Source organism: Lynx rufus, unplaced genomic scaffold (genome assembly GCF_022079265.1).
Source record: "Lynx rufus isolate CCGP_SWC_20201006 ecotype Redwood Valley unplaced genomic scaffold, mLynRuf1.p SCAF_1, whole genome shotgun sequence".
NCBI lineage: Eukaryota > Metazoa > Chordata > Mammalia > Carnivora > Felidae > Lynx > Lynx rufus.
The window spans coordinates 195,609,981-195,629,742 of NW_025814823.1; the positions used below are offsets into that span (position 1 = coordinate 195,609,981).

Below are 19,762 nucleotides of genomic sequence, written 5' to 3' on the forward strand. Positions count from 1 at the left end.
ACCTCAGCAGTATTGACATTTGGGGCTGGATCATTAGTTGTTGTTGGGGGGCTGTCCTGTGTGTCGCAGGGTGTTTAGAAGCACCCCAGCCTTGATCCACAGATGCCAGTAGCATCCTCCCCAACAAGCTGGGATGGCTGACGGTGTCTTCAGACATTGCCAAGTGTCCCCTGTGGGGCAAAATCATCTCAGCTAAGAACCATCGCAGTAGGAACCATTTCTTTACTAACTCATACTTGGTTTTTTTTTTTTGTGCGTAGGGCTTCAGGAGTTTTTCCATCATGATTATTGCCTTCTTGGGCTTTGTCATTTTCTTGCTCCGCTGTACAACCTGTGAGAAGCCCCGAGAAGGGATCCCCTCCTCCTCCGCCTGGCGCTTTACACATTCTCTTTATAATGCGACCATCTACGAAAACTCTGCCCCCAAGACCTACGTGGAGAGCTCCGTGAAAATGGGCATTTACCTCGCCGAGCCCCAGTGGGCAGTGCGGTACCGGATCATCTCCGGGGACATGGCCAATGTGTTTAAAACAGAGGAGTACGTGGTGGGTGACTTCTGCTTTCTGAGAATAAGAACAAAGAGCAGTAACACGGCCCTTCTGAACAGGGAGGTGCGAGACAGCTACACCCTCATCATCCAAGCCACGGAGAAGACCTTGGAGTTAGAAGCGTTGACCCGGGTGGTGGTCCACATCCTGGACCAGAATGACCTAAAGCCCCTCTTCTCCCCGCCTTCATACCGAGTCACCATCTCTGAGGACATGCCCCTCAAGAGCCCCATCTGCAAGGTGACCGCCACAGATGCGGATCTGGGCCAGAATGCCAAGTTCTACTATGCCTTCAACACAAGGTCGGAGACGTTCGCCATCCATCCCACCAGCGGCGTGGTCACCTTGGCTGGGAAGCTCAACGTCACCTGGCGAGGGAGGTACGAGCTCCAGGTGCTGGCTGTGGACCGCATGCGGAAAATCTCAGAGGGCAACGGGTTTGGCAATCTGGCTTCCCTGGTCATCCACGTGGAGCCTGCCCTCAGGAAGCCCCCGGCCATCACCTCGGTGGTGGTGGCTCCGCCAGACAGCAAGGAGGGTGCCACCTACGCCACCGTCACGGTAGACGCAAATAGCTCCGGCGCCGAAGTGGACTCGCTGGAGATAGTTGGGGGTGACCCTGGAAAGTACTTCAAAGCCATCAAGTCTTACGCCCGCGGCAGTGAGTTCAGTTTGGTGTCTGTCAAAGACATCAACTGGCTGGAGCACCTTCATGGATTCAACCTCAGCCTGCAGGCCAGGAGTGGGAGCGGGCCTTCTTCTCATTCCCAGATCAGGGGCTTTCACCTACCCCCTTCCAAACTGGCCTCCCTCAGATTTGAGAGGGCTGTTTACAGAGTGCGGCTCAGTGAGTTTTCCCCGCCTGGCAGCCACGTGGTGATGGTGAAAGTAACCCGAGCCTTCCCCAACCTGCAGTATGTTCTAAAGCCGTCCTCAGAGAGTGCAGGGTTCAAACTTAATGCTCGCACTGGGCTCATCACCACCACGAAGCTCAGGGACTTCCATGACCGAGCCCACTACCAGCTACACATCAGAACCTCACCGGGGCTGGCCTCCACCACCGTGGTCATTGATATAGTGGACTGTAACAACCATGCCCCCATCTTCAACAGGTCCTCCTATGATGGCACCTTTGATGAGAACATCCCTCCAGGCACCAGCATTCTGACGGTTACTGCCACAGACCGGGATCATGGGGAGAACGGATACATCACCTATTCCATCACTCGTCCGAAAGCTGTGCCCTTCTCTATTGACCCTTACCTGGGGATTATCTCCACCTCCAAACCCATGGACTATGAGCTCATGAAAAGAATTTACACCTTCCGGGTGCGGGCATCAGACTGGGGCTCCCCATTTCGCCAGGAAAAGGAAGTGTCTATTTCTCTTAGGCTCAAGAACTTGAATGACAACAAGCCTATGTTTGAGCAAGTCAACTGCACTGGGTCTATCCACGAAGACTGGCCGGTAGGAAAATCACTAATGACTGTGTCCGCTATAGATGTGGACGAGCTGCAGAACCTAAAATACGAGTTTGTGTCAGGCAATGAACTAGGGTATTTTGATCTAAACCATTTCTCTGGAGTGATATCCCTCAAGCGCTCTTTTATGAATCATACTACTACTGGTCAACCCATCAACTACTCCCTGAAAATTACAGCCTCAGATGGGAAACACTATGCCTCACCCACAACTTTGAATGTTACTGTAGTGAAAGATCCTCGTTTTGAGGTCCCCGTAACATGTGATAAAACAGGAGTATTGACACATTTCACAAAGGCCATCCTCCATTCTGTTGGGTTTCAGAACCAGGACTCCAGTGATGAGGACTTCATTTCCTTAAGTGCATATCAGATCAATCATCACACGCCCCAGTTTGAGGACCACTTCCCACAGTCCATTGACATCCTTGAACGTGTTCCTGTCAACACCTCCCTGGCCCGCCTGGCAGCCACTGACCCTGATACTGGATTTAATGGCAAACTGGTCTATGTGATTGCAGACGGCAACGACGAGGGCTGCTTTGACATTGAGCTGGAGACAGGGCTGCTCACGGTAGCTGCCCCTTTGGACTATGAAGCCACCCGTTTCTACATCCTCAATGTAACAGTGTATGACTTGGGCACTCCCCAGAAGTCATCCTGGAAGCTGCTGACAGTGAATGTGAAAGACTGGAATGACAATGCACCCAGATTTCCTCCTGGTGGGTACCAGATAACCGTCTCGGAGAACACAGAAGTTGGAACCACAATTGCCGAGTTGAAAGCAAAAGACGCCGATTCCGATGACAATGGGAGGGTTCGCTACACTCTGCTAAGCCCCACAGAGAAGTTCTCCCTCCATCCCCTCACTGGGGAGCTGGCTGTCACAGGACACCTGGACCGGGAATCAGAGCCACAATATATACTCAAGGTGGAAGCCAGGGATCAGCCCAGGAAGGGCCACCAGCTCTTCTCCGTCACTGACCTGAAAATCACATTGGAAGATGCCAATGACAACTCTCCTCAGTGTATCACGGAACTCAGCAGCCTGAAAGTCCCAGAGGATCTGCCCCCCGGGACTGTTCTAACGTTTCTGGATGCCTCCGATCCTGACGTGGGCCCTGCGGGAGAAGTGCGTTATGTCCTGTTGGATGATGCCCACGGGACCTTCCAGGTGGACCCGATGACTGGCGCGCTCAGTCTGGAGAGAGAGCTGGACTTTGAGAGGCGGGCTGGATACAATCTGAGCCTGTGGGCCAGTGACAGTGGGCGGCCCCTGGCCCGCAGGACCCTCTGCCACGTGGAAGTGATAGTCTTGGATGTGAATGAGAATCTCCACCCTCCCCGCTTTGCCTCCTTTGTGCACCAGGGCCAGGTGCAGGAGAACAGTCCCTCGGGAACGCAGGTGATGGTAGTGGCCGCCCACGATGATGATGGTGGCTTGGATGGGGAGCTCCAGTACTTCCTGAGGGCTGGCACCAGTCTTGCAGCCTTTAGCATCAACAAAGACACAGGTACTGGGAGTGGGGTGGACGGGAGTGCCAGGTGCTTGGAGAGGATGAGCCTAAGGGGATCAGGGGCTGTCCTGAAAGAAGTCAGGCTCCAGGCTAAAAAGAAAAGGCAATAAATAGGGACTCTCCTTCTTGTCCCTTTTATTTTATTTTAAATTAATCTTTATCATATTGGAGATATATATATATGTGTATATATGTGCGCACGCACGCGTGTGTGTGTGTGTGTGTGTGTGTGTGTATCCATTGAAGTCAAATCAACCATCTCACTAGCATTTGTGTATATACTTATACACACACATAAACATACAGTATATGCACATGCTTATAAAAGTAATGCATCATGGCTATAAATTTTTATATATAATTTAAAAATGAATGTTTAAAAAAAATTTTTTAGAGAGAGAGAGAGAGAGTGGGGGAGAGGGGCAAAGGGGGAGGGAGAGAAAATCTCAATCTGTCTCCAGGCTCAGTGCAGAGCCCAATGCAGGGCTCGATTCCACAAGCCTGGGATCATGACCTGAGCTGAAATCAAGAGCTGGGCGTTCAACTGAGTGAACCATCCAGATGCCCCTAAATATGAATGTTTTTTTTTGTGTGTGCATCCCATCTCCCTAGATATAATCTTTATTAACAATTTGGTCTATAATCTTGTAAATTTTTCTTCTTTGTGTCTGACATTTTATCACTGTTCATTTTATTATATGAGAAAATTATACAAAAGACACGAATTCTGCAACACTTTTTTTTTCACATAACATAACACCAGGATCTCTTACGTATCAGTACCTATATTTTTCCTTCTTTTTTAATGGCTGCATTTTATTCTATCATCTAGCTGTAACATCCTTGATCATATACTTTTACTCATATGCATGAGTCTCTATAGGGAAAACTCTTAAAAATGCAGTTGCTGGGTCAAAGGATAATGCATATTTTCAATGTTAATACATAATTTCCAAATTACCCTCCAAAAAGTTGGCACCAGCTTATTTACTCCCTTTTTTAAAGTTTATTTATTTATTTAGAAAAAAATTTTTAATGTTTATTTCTTTTTGAGAGACAGAGAGAGAACAAGCAGGGGAGGAGCAAAGAGTGAGGGAGACACAGAATCCAAAGTAGACTTCAGGCTCTGAGCTGTCAGCACAGAGCCCGACTCGGGGCTCAAACTCATGAACCATGAGATCATGACCTGAGCTGAAGTCAGACACTTTACCAAATGAGCCAACCAGGCACCCCAAGTTTATTTATTTATTTTGGGAGAGAGAGAGAGAGAGAGAATGAATCCCAAGCAGGCTCCGCACTGTAAGTACAGAGCCCGACCCAGGGCTCAAACTCACGAACCGAGAGATCATGACCCAAGCTGAAATCAAGAATTGGACACTTAACTGACCGAACTTCCCTATTTATTCCTTTTAAAGCTTCATAGAAAATAAGTGCAATTCACCAAACACTCACAAGCACCTTCTGCTTGTGAGATTCTGAGAGTGACACCTTGGGGGAGGTCCCAGGTGAATAAAGGTAGGTCACTGTCCTCAAAGAGCTTACAATCTGATGGGTGACTTATTTCCAGGGTGAAGGGCAGGGTGATGTGGTAGAAAGAGCATTAGACTGAGAGTCAGTTAAAAGAGACTCTGCTCTTCAGGCCCACTTGCTACACGATGTTGATCAAATCACGTTCTCTCTCTGGGCCTTCGTCCCTCCAGCTGACAAAACAGTGTGATTCCTTCCGCTCTGCCCCACGACAGCTGTGAGCATGGGCCTTGTCCTCTGGTACAAGTCCTTCCGGCTGAGCGTGGCCCATGAGAACTTAGGGTGCACCCCTCTTGTGCTCACTGTCGGACTCTCGACTTCTAGAACAGTGCTGGCCCATAGTAAGCAATCTCTGGAGCGAGCAAACTGAGGCATGAAGTGAGGTCTCTAGAATCATAAGGATGCTGGAAAGGGGAACAGCAATTTAGTCATCAGATCCCTAACCTTTAAATGGGTATCTATACTATTTGAAACTTGAAGGAACCGGTTTAAGGACAACTGTCACGGGCTTATCTTAGCAGAGAACGGTTCTGAGAGGCTCTACAGCAAGGCTACGACTTGCATGCGTTTAACTCAGCAGCTCCCACACCACATTGACAGCAGGTCCCTTTTCCTGGGGAACACTCCTGTTTCCACAGTATCGCCCGGGGACCGTTAGGTAAAGTGATTCCGAAAGCTACTGTGAGCTCTAAAAGATTTGGGGTTTGGTGCTCGACTGTCCCTAGGTATGATCCAGACTCTGGCACCCCTGGACCGAGAATCTGTGTCCTGCTACTGGCTGACGGTACTGGCAGTAGACAGAGGTTCCATACCTCTCTCTTCCATAACCGAAGTCTACATTGAGGTTACGGATGTCAACGACAACCCACCCCGGATGTCCAGGCCGGTGTTCTACCCCTCCGTCCGGGAGGATGCCCCCCTGCACACCTCTGTGCTTCAGCTGGATGCCTGGGACCCGGACTCCAGCTCCAAAGGGAAGCTGACCTTCAACATCACCGGTGGGAACAATATGGGATTCTTTGTTCTTCACCCGCTCACAGGTAAGGACCTCAGGAATCTGGCTGAATAGGAGTCTCTACCACCGTGCTTTTCACAGTTTGGCCTTGGACCAGCATCCTCAGCATCACCTGCCCACGTGTTAGCAATTCAAATTCTCAAGCCCCACCTTACCACAGGCCGGAGCCCAGAAACCCATCTTTTATTTAACAAAATATCCGGGGGATTCTCAGGGGTGCTAAGTTTGAGAACCACTGCTGTGCAGTCTATCTCTCTGGGAAAACAAGAATATATTGGCTTTCTTTCCTTGGGGCCTAGGAAAGCTAAGCAGGATGCCTGGGTGGCCACGCTGGGACTATTTCAGATCTCTGAGTGCTCCCAAACTGACCCCTCCCCCGAGTCACAGCCACAGATCCAATCTCTTAACCCTAGTTCTAAACCGATCTCAAGCCTGCACACAGAGCAGTGGCAGTGGAGATCCACTCCAGTAGAGTCAACCATCTCACAAACATCTATCCTTGGCCCAAGGCCATCTGGGGCAAGACGGTGGGTGGTTCATAGACCACAAAGGCATTTTGTTTGGCTTGTGCAAGTCTTAAACAATGATTTTTCAAGTTGTTGCCAGCGTTTAAAAATTAGAAAATTCCACAAAACACTCCAGATTTCCGGTGGATCATAAAGAACTAGGAGATCTGGCCACACTGAGCTCACATTTGCACAGGGCCTCAACTACCTGAAGTCAACAGCAGCTCTTCATGCAGAGCAGGTGCCTGTCCTCTGGTCCCCATGGGCCCCTCCTCCCTCTTGTGCTACCCTCAGCCTGCTTCTCCAACTGAGGCTACCTGCCTGGCTCCTGTCGCTGTTGGAATTTGAGAGCCAGCTCCCGCTGCTGTGGATATGTCTCCAAAGCCACATCTTTCTCTTAGAGGATGGACAGCGATATGATAGCAGAGAGGGCAGACGCTCTCTCCTCCGAACCCAAGATCCTATTCTCTGGCTCCAATAATTCATTCTTGGAAGGACAGAACCCTGGCGAGATTGGAGGAGGTGGAAAGGGAGAAACTAGCTCCCCATCCTTAAGACAGAAGGAAATGAGGAGGAGCAAGAGGCTGGAAGTCCTGGGACAGACGGTGGGTGGAGGACGCAAGTATCTATTTGCACAGGGACATTTGTTTGGAGCCTTTCCTGTTAACCTTTGATCTCAAGGAATGGATTAGTCCTTTAAGAAGGATCCTTTCACCCTGGAAAACAGGCCTAAGCTGGCTCTCACTGGGCCCATCCTGTCCCTCCCCCCCCACCCGACCTTGCAGAAGAGAGAAGAGGTCTCTCACCTAAGGCATTGGCTTCTCAATGTCTTCCAAATCCCCATCCTGTTTACTGTCAACAGTTCCCTGACACAGGGTCTGGCAAAATGCCCCAGAGAACAGAGATGTCCTTAGTCTTCCTGCAGTTGAGGAGAAGACATTTTAACCAGCACGAACATTTAAAAATAAAATAATAAGTCAGGAGTGGAGGCCCCAGCCCCCCTTTCTTATCACCACCATTACATCATCCCATTTCCCTGCCTGGATACTTTGAATGGTTCCCCCACATCCTTAAGATAAAGCCAGATCCTGCCATGTCTCCCACGCTGTGTCTGACACGGTCTCTGTGGACCTTTCGGGCTTCATCCTGCCTTTCTTCTCCTACCACTCTGGTTCCGACGACATGGCCTGTTTCAGTCCGTGCCCTCTCCTGACACATGGCCTTTGCATACACTGTTCTTTCTTCCAGAAGTTCCTTTTCCTTTCCTTTAGTCTGGCTAACTCCCACTCCTCTTTCAGATCCCAGCCCAGCCATTCTTTCTTTACAGTTTTTCCTGACACTATAATACATCTCCCAGCTCAGTCTACTTTTTTAAAAAAACATTTTTTTAATGTTCATTTGTATTAGAGAGAGAGAGACAGTGCGTGAGCAGAGGAGGGGCAGAGAAAGACAGAGACAGAATCTGAGGCAGGCTCCAGGCTCTGAGTTGTCAGCACAGGGCCTGACACGGGGCTCGAACTCATCAGCCATGAGATCATGACCTGAGCCGAAGTCGGACGCTCAACTGACTGAGCCACCCAGAGGCCCTTACTCCTTTCTTTTTTAAACACTTATCACAGAACATTATATTCACATGTGTGATTATTCCATTAATTATCTATGTCCTCCACTAAACTTCAAAGGCTTTCTAGAAAAGGAACCTTGATTGTTTTTTCCTTCTTTAATATCTTCAGTGCCTAGCACACAGTAGGACCTCAAGAAATAAGAGAGTCATTAATGAATGAATCTCTGCCAGCATCGACCATCTCTAGTGAAGCCCAAGCTTCATTCCTTTGTTCAACAAATGTTTAAAGGTGTCTGCCCTCATGAAGCATTTAAACTATGTGCTGTGTTGAGATGTGAAGATAATTAAACACAGTTTGGGGCCTTGAGGAATTCAACCCATCAAGAGCATGAAGATCTGGGTATAAAAAACTAGAGAGCCAGTGCGAACGAGCCCATCGTAAGATATGTGTAGATGCGGTGCCACAGCCACCCAGAGGAGAGGGAGAGTTGCTCGGTGTGGTGCAGTAGCAACAGCTTCCTGGAGCAGGGGTGGCCATGCTGAGCTGAAGGGTGAGAAGGACTGACAGCAGTCTGCAAGGACACCTGGGCAAGGAGAGCGACTGGAGCAATAGCCAGCAGGGAGGAAGGGACAGCAAGTAGGGCAATTGTCTAAATGCAGATCCCATTCCTCCTACTTATTTTTTTAATTTAAAAAATGTTTATTTATTTTTGAGAGAGAGAGAGAGAGAGAGAGAGAGAATCCCAAGCAGGCTCCACACTGTCAGCACAGAGCCTGATGCAGGGCTTGATCTCATGAACCATGAGATCATGACCTGAGCCAAAATCAAGGGTCAGGCAGATGTTTAACCCCCTGGGCCACCAAGATGCCCCAACTTCCCTCACTTATTAACTGCAAGAGGTAGGTAAAGTTACTCAGCTGCTTTATGCCTGACTTTTCCCACCAGTAAAATGGACATGATGATAGCTACCTCCTGTGTAATTGTAAAGATTAAGTGAGTTAATCAATATAGATCTATACAGAGCTGCACACGGAGGAGTGTTGGCTGTTGGGACCCTGAAGGAGAGGGAGCTGCAAAGGTGGTTGGAGTAAGATCTAGACTGTGGTAGGGCAGGGTGAATGGAGTAGAAGGATCTGGAATCCATTAGAGGTGGAATCAACAGGTGTTGGAGAATCACTGGATGAGGGAGAGGAAAGTCAAAGATGGGCCTGAGATGGGTGATGGGAAACATTTGTTTGGGGAGGAGAAATGACGAGGGTCCACCTCATGCCAGGAAGGATCCTCACACAGGACCCATGGGGGCGGCTTTGCCGTGTCCCCATTCTACACGGCACTCCCTGGGAATCCTGACGCTGACCTCAGAGAGAAGGATGAGGCTGACGACAGAGGCAATGATCCAGGAAGCCATAGGCAGCAATTCCAGGGACACTGGCCCTTAGAAGGTCTGGGGATGCGGTGGTGAGACAAGGGAGAGAGAGAGAGAAGAAAAACCAGAGACAGACAATGTCGGATATTCAGAGAGGTAAATAAGGGGAGGGAAGAGAGGAAGAGACAGGTAAGGAAGAGAGGAGGACGGTGAGGGATAAATGAGAGAGAGAGAGAGAGAGAGGAGAGAAAGGGACAAGAGGGGATGGAGAGAGAGAAGCAGGAGGAAAGCCAGGACTGAGCCAGAAGGAAGGTTTACTAGCTGAGGCCCTTTCGTCCCTGCACTCTTCCTGGGGGGCCCGGGATCCTGGGCCCTTCCCCGTCAGGCCCCTCAGCTTGGGGATGAGCTGAGTGAGGTGACCTGGGACAATATTCACACTGGCCCAGAGAAGTGTGTCTTTCTTCCCTGACTGGAAGGGCCTTTAGCTGTGGGGCTTTCCAGGAACCTTCTCTGCTCCCCCCCCCCCCCCCATGCCTGCCCTCAGCCAGGGAAGAAAAAGTCACAGTGACTTGGTTCTACCTCACAAGGCATTAACACTTCTCTAACAGAGGCCACTCCTCACACATGCTCCCATTTCCAGCACCGGGAGTCTCCACCCAGTACCAGATAACCTCTCCCCTCACTGAGCCCCCTTCCTCACACTCCATTCCATGACTCCATCATTTAATTGCCTAAACAAGATTAAAAAAAACTTGCTGGAAGTTTCAGATGACCCACTGACCCCTGCCTGCTCTGCTTTCATTCAAGAGACCTTTCCTACCCAGTGCTGATGCATCACCTGTAGCATCACCTCCATCTTGACTTTCCTGATGGCGGTAGACAGCTGGCACTTTCTCTCCTCTCTGGCCTCAGATGCCTGCAGTTTGTAGCCATAGTGCCACAGGAAATCAAAACTAGACTCACAGACACCCAAATCCACCTTCCTCAACTTACAGGCAAGCTGAGAGGAGCCAGGGGACACAAGCTGCTTCCCCACCCCCAAGCCTCCAATAATACATTGCTCACAGATCCCTCCCCCCCTTTTTTTTTACTATTTCTTTTTTTTAAGTTTATTTATTTATTTTGAGAGAGAGACAGAGAGAGCGAGTGGGGCAGGGGCAGAGAGAGAGACAGAGAGACAGAATCCCAAGCAGGCTCTGCACTGTCAGCGAAGAGCCCAATGTGGGGTTCGAACTCACAAGCCATGAGATCATGACCTGAGCCAAAATCAAGAGCCAGATGCTTAACCAATTGAGCCACCCAGGTGCCCCCACAGCATCCTTTCTAATGGTGAAAGCTGGACGTAGGTGGGAACACCTGCGGATCCCATGGTCTCTGCTGTACCCTCCTTCCTCACTTCCCCTTCTCCTCCTTCAGGGCCCCATTTCCCCTTAATGCCTTTGCTCTCCAAAGACCAGAAAAATTCTGCCCTAGGATTTAAATGTATCCATGAACACACTCTCAATAAAGTGGCCCTGAGAGCCCTTTGCTCAGGTGTCCCTCCTTCCACCTCTCCCCCAGGTCTCCTATCCACAGCCCGGCAGCTGGACAGAGAGAACAAGGATGAACACATCCTGGAGGTGAGTAATGGTGGTGAACTCATTCACTGGATTCAAAAACCTCCTGAAGGAGGCCAAGCAGAAGCTGAGCCAGGCCTTGGGGCCACACGCGCATCTCCAAGTAATGTGACTGAGGCTCAGGGCAGAGGAGTTTCTTAAGCTGAGTCTTGCTGTGGTTGGTGGTGAAGACTCTCAGGGTCTTTCCTGGCTCTCCAGCACTGGGAAGGGAAGGAATCTGAAACCGTGTCTGGGCTGGGCAGGAAGCGCTGATTGATTAGCAATGTCTGTGGTGAGTGCAGGAATAGGGAGTGGTACACACATGCTGTGTACTTGTTGAGTCTGGTTTCCAGCCCATCCCTATACCCAAGGTCAAGCACTAGGTCAGTACAGACCCAGATGAAAGCCCAGACCTTTGTTCTCTAGATCTGTGGGCTCTAGGATGTTTGTAAAATCACGTAAACGTCCCTGGTGCCCGTTCCAACAAGAGGAATCAGTCTTGACCCAGAATGGAGTAAATCAGAAGGAATCTACTTATGCCCCCTCTGGAGCTATCCATAACTGATGAGCGGGCATCTCTTCCAGTCTTAAAGACATCAGGTGGGAGGGACACAAATTCCTTCAGCAGAATTGAAATAAACTGGCCTTCTATGCTCTCAGGCTCTGCACCTCCCCTTTGAAAGAGACAGGTATTATTAGTAAGCAGTTGCTGAACGGCCTTCTAGGGACCAAGCATTCTCCCTAGCTCAGCAGAGGTATTTCTCTTCAAACACCAAAATATTTTAAAAATTCAGAACCACTTAGAGTGGAAATGTCCTATCTTGTATGATGCCCTCGGGGCCCTTGATGCATGGGACGATTTGCCCCTACATGAAATAGCCCTTGATTCTGAAGTTGTTTTAGTAGTTAGTGCCTTTTCTCTTGCCCTGGATTTTATTTCATGCATCGGTCGGCATGTCTGACTCAAAAGGTACCACCCACTCCTTCATAAACATCTTCCCATTTGTTTTTTTTCTAACCTCCAGTAGCTTAAGGAAACCAGAGAACAAAGCTTATGAGAATTACAAGCAAATAAAAAGTAAATGGTCTCCGAGAAATGGCCCATGGGCCTCCTGAGTAAAGAACATGAGCTTTTCTCTAGAGCCTCTGTGGCTTTGTTTTTTTCCAATTCTTTCCGGCTTCTCTGTTCTTGCTGGCTTTCCCGTGGGCGAGGTCACCAGAGAGCTGGGTTCCAAGTAGGTGAAGTTATGATAATGAAAATCACAAGTATATACCAAAACACAGCCTGGCTAATGTTTCCAGGCTGTGCAAGGCAGGGATAGCAGAAGGGTTGCAGTGGGTGGTGATGCGTATTCACTGCTTTGCACTTGGCAATTCATACTCCATTCTGTACCCAGGTGACTGTGCTGGACAACGGGGAGCCCTCCTTAAAGTCCACCTCCAGGGTGGTGGTCCACATCTTAGATGTCAACGACAACCCCCCTGTGTTCTCCCACAAACTCTTCAATGTCCGCCTTCCAGAGAGGCTGAGCCCAGCAACCCCTGGACCTGTGTACAGGCTGGTGGCTTCAGACCCTGATGAGGGTCTCAATGGCAGGGTCATCTACAATATCGAGGAGAGTGATGAGGGGAGCTTCAGCATCGACCCAGCCACAGGCATGGTGTCATCCAGCAACACCTTCACAGCCGGAGAGTACAACATCCTAACAGTGAGTGGTGTGTGTGTGTGGGGGGGGGGGTGGAGGCCGTAGAGGGGGGAGTGTCATAACCGGTTAGGGATTTTCTTTGAGGATACAAGAGAAGGGAGACAGCCCTCAGGCATGGTGGAGGTGCTATTCCCTTCCCTGGCTTTCTCCCAGAGAAATGGGAGCCCCAGCGTCAGCCAAAGGATCAGAATTCTGGGCCTTTCTTTTTGAAGGCAATAGGGTCCTTGCCTGGGAAACCTGATCTGTTCTTAGAGATAAGGATTTTGGTGAGAGTAGCACAGGCTTTGGAATCGAAGTAAGCCTAGGTTCCAATTCTAGCTCTGCCATTTTACACCTGCCCAAAGCCAAGCCACTTAACCTCTCTGAGCCTTTGTTTTAGCATCTATAAAATGCGGATAAGAACAGTTTCCTTGTAGGGAGCCAATACAGCAAGCGGTTGGGATATGGCCTCTCCTGTCCGACAGCCTGACTCCAAACCCCAGCAGCCTCATTGCTGGTGAGGCAGACGATCCTGGGCAGCCAAGTTCCCCGTGCTGAGCCCATTTGCTCCTGCAAAGGGAGATATAACGGGACCTCTCTCAGGGCTGTCATGAGGATTAAATCAGATATTGCACTCAGAGCAGGGCCTGATCCTAGTGAGAGCTCCGTAAAGTCTCATCTAATTTATGGTTTTGGTTGTTAAGAAGGGCCCGTGTGTGCCAAGCCCAGCTCTAGAACTAGCACACAGTAAGCCTTCCGTTAAGAGGGGCTTGATTATTTTTTCACTACGCGTGAAGTTCTCGAGCAGGTCACCTGTTTCGTGCCCACTGCACCTGCAGCAACCAGTGTGGTGCCTGTTGACATCAGGGCTTCCTGCTCTGTGTGTGGAATGAATGGACGAGTGGACGGGAGGCCAGCTCCAGCAGTCACAGGATGCTCTGCCCCTCGCCTGGCCACCTGGGTCTTCTTATTTCTAGCCCAGCCCTGCAGACAAGGCCTCAATTTCAGTTTTGGCTTCTTTTCAGGTCAAAGCAACAGACAGTGGACAGCCACCACTCTCAGCCAGTGTCCGGCTGCACATCGAGTGGATCCCCCAGCCCCGGCCCTCCTCCATACCACTGGCCTTTGACGAGGCCCACTACAGCTTTACAGTCATGGAGACGGACCCCGTGAACCACATGGTGGGGGTCATCAGTGTGGAGGGCCGACCCGGTCTCTTCTGGTTCAACATCTCCGGTGAGGACCCTAGGAGGGTCAGCCCCTTCCATCCTTATAGCCCAGGCCCGGTCTTCACAGCACGGTCCTTCTGAGCGCGCTCACTCAGGTCACACTCCCTGGAAGCCCCTCCTTTGGCTGTGAGTGGTGACTGTCTCTGCCCTTGTTCTCTGGGGCAGCTGGTGAGGAGAAGCACCACTCCTGCCAATCTTTCCTTCCGCACCAGCTGTGATCTCAGGTCGAGCCTCCATGGCCTCACTGGTACCCCAGCCAGAGTGGGACAGTCCCCCAGTTACTCCAAGTGCCTAGGAGAGTCAGAGGAGAAAGCACAAGTTTTGTGTTTCCTCTTCTGCCTCAGTGTGAGATCCCTGCAGAGCTGATATCGTTGACCATGGCTTGAGGACCGCTGTCCCTGGGGCCATGCTTCATGTTCTAATCCCAGGTTCCGTCCTCACGATCAGGGGAAAGGGTCCATTCTCTTTGTAGGAGACACTTGGGTCCAAGCTCTCATGGTCTTCTCTGAAATTTCTTTTGTCTCTAAACCAAGATTTTGTTAAAATATCCGGGGGGAGGGGAGCATAGACCCCTCTGAGAATCTGATGAATCCTTTGGGAATCTAATGAATGCTTAGGCTCTCTTCCCAGAAAGGTGTGCACATGTGCCCGTGCGTACACACACACACACACACACACACACACACACACACACGAGAATACAAATATAGGGATTTATAGATCCCTTGAAACGCAGCCAGGGATTCCAGGTTAAGAATATCTAAGAGTTTCAGTACCACATGAACTTTGGGGTCCAATTAGAGAGATTCTCAGCCTAGTTCAGAGATTGGATGTACACCTGTCCCAAGATTTTTGATTCCTGGATTGGCTTTCAATTCTGACTAACTGTTCCTCTTGTTTGGCTTTTCTTTTTCTTTGGCACAAATTAACACATGTACTCTGTAGAACATTTAGAGGACACAAATAAATGCAGAGAGGATGATAAAATCACCAAAACCCCCACCAATCAGAAGATAATCCACTGTTAAAATGTTGCTGTCTTTCCTTTTAGTGGTTTTTCTTTACACACACACACACACACACACACACACACACACACACTTAAAATGTTGTTTTATAACCTTTTAAAATATAACATGAACATATTTCCATGCCACTAAACACATTTCTGTTGAGTAAACAATTAAATAGCTGCATGCTAATTCTACATTTTAGATATTTACAGTTTACTACATCAATTTCCTCTTGAACAGAGTTATTTTCTTTTTTTTTTAATTTTTTAATGTTTATTTTTGAGAGAGAGAGAGAGAGAGAGAGACAGAGTGTGAGCAGGGGAGGGGCAGAGAGCGAGAGGGAGACACAGAATCTGAAGCAGGCTCCAGGCTCTGAGTTGTCAGCACAGAGCCCGACCCAGGGCTCTAACCTATGAACCGTGAGATCATGACCTGAGCCAAAGTCGGGTGCTTAAACGACTGAGCCACCCAGGCACCCTGAACAGAGTTATTTTCATTTTTCTCCTGCACATAGGCACCTTTAGGCTATGCAAACTGTCCTATAGGCCACGGGGTAGAGCTCCATTACTCCTGTGTTTACCATCCTGGTAGCAGAACACGTTCTATGGCAAACATTGGTCTTCCTCCGCCACTCTTCAGGCCTTATAAGTTTACCTTTTTCTGTATCACCGCTCAGATCTTGATAATAATTTGACAAGAACTTGACAGGATCTACGACCCCTTCCTCTAAACGTGCCAGACAGATCCCGTTGCTCTCCTAACTGTCTCCATCACTGAGGCTGTGTGTGCTCCTCCCCCTCCCCACCCCCACTCCAGGTGGTGACCAGGACATGGACTTTGACATTGAGAAGACCACAGGAAGCATTGTCATCGCTAGGCCTCTCGACACAAGGAGGAGGTCGAGCTATAACTTGACCGTGGAGGTGACCGATGGGTCCCACACCATTGCCACTCAGGTTAGAGGCTTGACTGGGGACCCCCTGAGCTGAGAGGGGATGGGAGGCTTCCTTCATTGGGAAGAAGCTACACAAGGCTTTCAGTGGATGTGGTGTACTTCAGAAGATGCCGAATTTGGAATTAAGGTTCTGCCTTCCAGTCTTATCTGATAGATTTTCTACTTCTGTGCTCTTGGGAGAATTCTTGTTCCCACTGTGTAACGAAGGGCTTTGTCTCAATGAACAGTTTTCCACTAAGGATAGAGTTCCATAGAGGCTGCCAGGGGTATGAGGCATGCTGGTCAGTGGGGGCTCTAGATATCTACGGTGGTTTCAGCCAGAGATTTACCTGCTTCATATATTGGAATTTCATTAAAAAATTCACTTGAAGAAAAGGTCCCTTTAACCGAAATTTTATTTTTGAAAACCACTGGACTGCACATTATTTCAAAGCCTTGTGATTTTGAAATCGTATCGTTCATTCAACAAATATTTATTGAGTGGCTGCTGTGTGCCAGGCACTGTTCTAGGCACCGATGGTATGGCGAAGAACCAGACAGACAAGGTCACGGACCCCCTAGAGCTTACAGGCTACCTTTCCCTCTCATTTTCCCTAGGTCTACATCTTCATGATTGCCAATGTCAACCACCATCGGCCCCAGTTCCTGGAGGCTCATTATGAGGTCAGAGTTCCCCAGGACACACTGCCTGGGGTGGAGCTCCTCCGAGTTCAGGCCACGGATCCAGACAAGGGCAAAGGCCTCATCTACACCATACATGGCAGCCAAGACCCAGCAAGTGCCGGCCTCTTCCAGCTGGACCCAAGCAGTGGTGTCCTGGTAACCGTGGGGAAGTTGGACCTTGGCTTGGGCCCCTCCCAGCACATGCTGACAGTTATGGTGAGTAAGCCGAAAAACCAGGGAAAGATGCACTTGCATGTGGGTATGTGGGGGTGGGCGCCCTTGGAGGCACGCCGAAGGTCCCCTCTTCCCTGATTAGCCAGGTATTCTGATGCTCATGACGATGCATGACATGAGATGTGACACTTCCCAGCCTGCCAGAGGCACCTTCCATAAGGGGTGCCTGAGAGTAAAGAAAGAGATTACAGAGCTGCCAAGGAAACTCCTACAACCTGGGCTTTCTCTGGGCTCAGTCCACACACCCCCCAACAGCTCTCTCCCTGCTCTACGACCGCATGGCCACAATGCAGACTGACACAGTGTCAGAGCTGGGGAGGACCCAGAGACCCTCCCGCCTAGAGCAAGCACTAGGGTGAGCAAGAGAGGCGTTGGCAGGGCACAAAAAACTAAGAAGGACTCACTTTCAGGGTTCTGTGCCCACACCTTATGACCCTGAGAGTGAGCCTCCTTAAATCTACACCCTATGCGCCTCAAGTGCCACACTCTAGTCCCAGCCCGGATCCTACCCATTTCTCTCCTCTTACACCACAGGCCCACAGGGGCTTACTCACCATCATACAGTTCTTTATGATGGAACCAGAATCAAATCCAGCCTTCCTGACTCAAGGAGCAGGATTTTATATGCTAGGTTATCATCCTCTGGGCACATTAATATATATTAAAGGCTCTGCAAAGTCCTGCAGCAAAGAAAACTTTAACATCATTTAATTCAGCGCCCCCTAAATTTAGTTGACCATAGAATTTTTTCCCCTGCATAACATGTTAACATCTTGAAGAAATATCATCTGAGACCTCAGTTGGAAAATACGGTTTCTGTACTTCTTTCTGTCTTTCTCCTAAAATGGGATAGTCCATGAATACAGCTAAGCCTAATAATCACTAATTTATAAGTTAATTTAAAAAGAAAAAAGAGCAGGGGCACCTGGGTGGCTCAGTCAGTTAAGCGTCCGACTTCAGCTCTGGTCATGATTTCATAGTTGGTGGGTTCAAGCCCCGTGTCAGGCTCTGTGCTGACTGCTCAGAGCCTGGAGCCTGCTTCCGATTCTGTGTCTCCCTCTCTCTCTGCCCCTCCCCCACTCACGCTCTGTCTCTCTGTGTCTGTCTCTCTCTCTCAAAAATAAAAATAAGCATTAAAACAATTTTTTGAAGAAAAAAGAGCATAAAAGAGAGCAAAATTTCAAGCAACACAGAGTTACAGTTGGATGTATCTTTCACTGGCATTCTATTTCATTGACCTTCATGTAACCCTGCCGCCTCCCATTCCGTTTGCTGCTCACGGCATTCTCCCCTTGGGCCCGTAGGTCCGAGACCAGGAGATGCCCATCAAGAGGAACTTTGTGTGGGTGTCTATTCACGTGGAGGCTGGAAACCTCCACCCACCCCACTTCACCCAGCTCTACTATGAGGCGAGTGTTCCTGACACCACGGCCCCTGGCACAGAGCTGCTCCAGGTCCGAGCCATGGATGGTGACCGGGGAGCCAATGCCGAGGTCCGCTACTCCTTCCTGAAAGGTGAGAGGCTGGCCGTGAGTCCAGAGCATGAGGGAAGAGTCTTTGGCAATAAGAAAAACCACCGGAGGCATGAATTTGCAAGTGAATCAGACGCCAGGCTCTCTAAGCTTTGGCAAATACCATTTCTAGAGCATTCTCTGGGATTATAATAACCTAAATTAATCCACTTCCAAAGATGGTAAGAATAATGACGAAGGGACTACTTAAGTTACGGGAGAATTTATAGACATATTATATAAATTCAGCGACAATGTATATATAAAGGATGCTTATGGAGTCCGTGTAACATCTTTGTAATATCTTTGTGCCTTTACAATAGAAGTGACCTATAAATACTTTGTAATATGTATGGCACAGTTTTAGGAGTTACATTCAGGAGTAACATTTTCTGTTAAGGCCGTATCATTGTTTCATATCTATTATATGGTTTTCTTCCTCTCAAAATTGGGAATGATGTCCCCTGTACCAGAAAGTCTTTGTAAAGAGAAAAAGAGAAAATGTGCATTAATACATATTGTAAACTGTCACATATTATACAAATGCCAGGGGTTATTGCTATCATTGATACATGTTAATTATAAATAATTAAAGAAACAAAAATGATAATATCTAGTATCCAAATATGATCATTAATGATAATTTTTAATGTTTGATAATTCTTAATGATCTTTAATAAAAGTAAAACTCAGCGAGCTAGATGTTGCAAAGGGACTCATAGAGCATAATGTTCATTTACTGCCTATATACTTTCCAGAAATCAGAGCTTTTACATTTTTTTTTTAAGAAACAGAAACTCTTATGCCTTGCCAGGTGGCAGAAGTCTATATATACATCACTGAAGAATGATAATACAAATTCTAACCCATTAATTGCTTACTTTTTGTGATTTATGAAGCATAATCACACCTTTAGCTCATTTTATCTCTTTCACAACCCCATTGATGGAGGTACTAATTTTATTTTATAGATAAATTAAGACTTGTTCTAAAATATCCTTCTGATTATAGAAGTCACACATGCTCATTTTTTAAAACATGGGAGAAGCAGGAATAAAGAAGAAAATAGCACTCAGCCATAGTTTTCACCAGACAAAATAATTTTGTGTATTTCCCTCTTATCTTTTCCTATGCATATTTTTGCAGTAGTAAGATTGGGTGTGGGGGGGGGTACCTTGGATGGCTCAGTCAGATAAGTGTCTACTTTTGATTTTGGCTCAGGTCATGATCTCATGGTTTGTGAGTTCGAGCCCCATCTCTGCCTCTGCGCTGACAGTGCAGAGCCTGCTTGGGATTCTCTGTCTTCCTCCATGCATGTGGACTCTCTCTCTTTCTCAAAAATAAACATTTAA

General features: G+C 48.5%; 1 protein-coding gene across 1 annotated transcript in view; it reads left to right on the top strand.

Moving 5' to 3' along the window:
* The first annotated feature begins 281 nt into the window (after positions 1-281).
* The window catches only part of FAT2 (FAT atypical cadherin 2), a 60,058-nt gene continuing 40,577 nt past the window's right edge, over positions 282-19,762 (top strand). Inside the window, exons 1-8 of the mRNA XM_047073570.1 lie at positions 282-3,543; positions 5,799-6,113; positions 11,086-11,144; positions 12,518-12,829; positions 13,831-14,041; positions 15,864-16,003; positions 16,600-16,881; positions 18,204-18,414. Of these exons, the coding sequence (XP_046929526.1) occupies positions 282-3,543; positions 5,799-6,113; positions 11,086-11,144; positions 12,518-12,829; positions 13,831-14,041; positions 15,864-16,003; positions 16,600-16,881; positions 18,204-18,414 (4,792 nt within the window). The remainder of the gene's footprint in view (positions 3,544-5,798; positions 6,114-11,085; positions 11,145-12,517; positions 12,830-13,830; positions 14,042-15,863; positions 16,004-16,599; positions 16,882-18,203; positions 18,415-19,762) is intronic.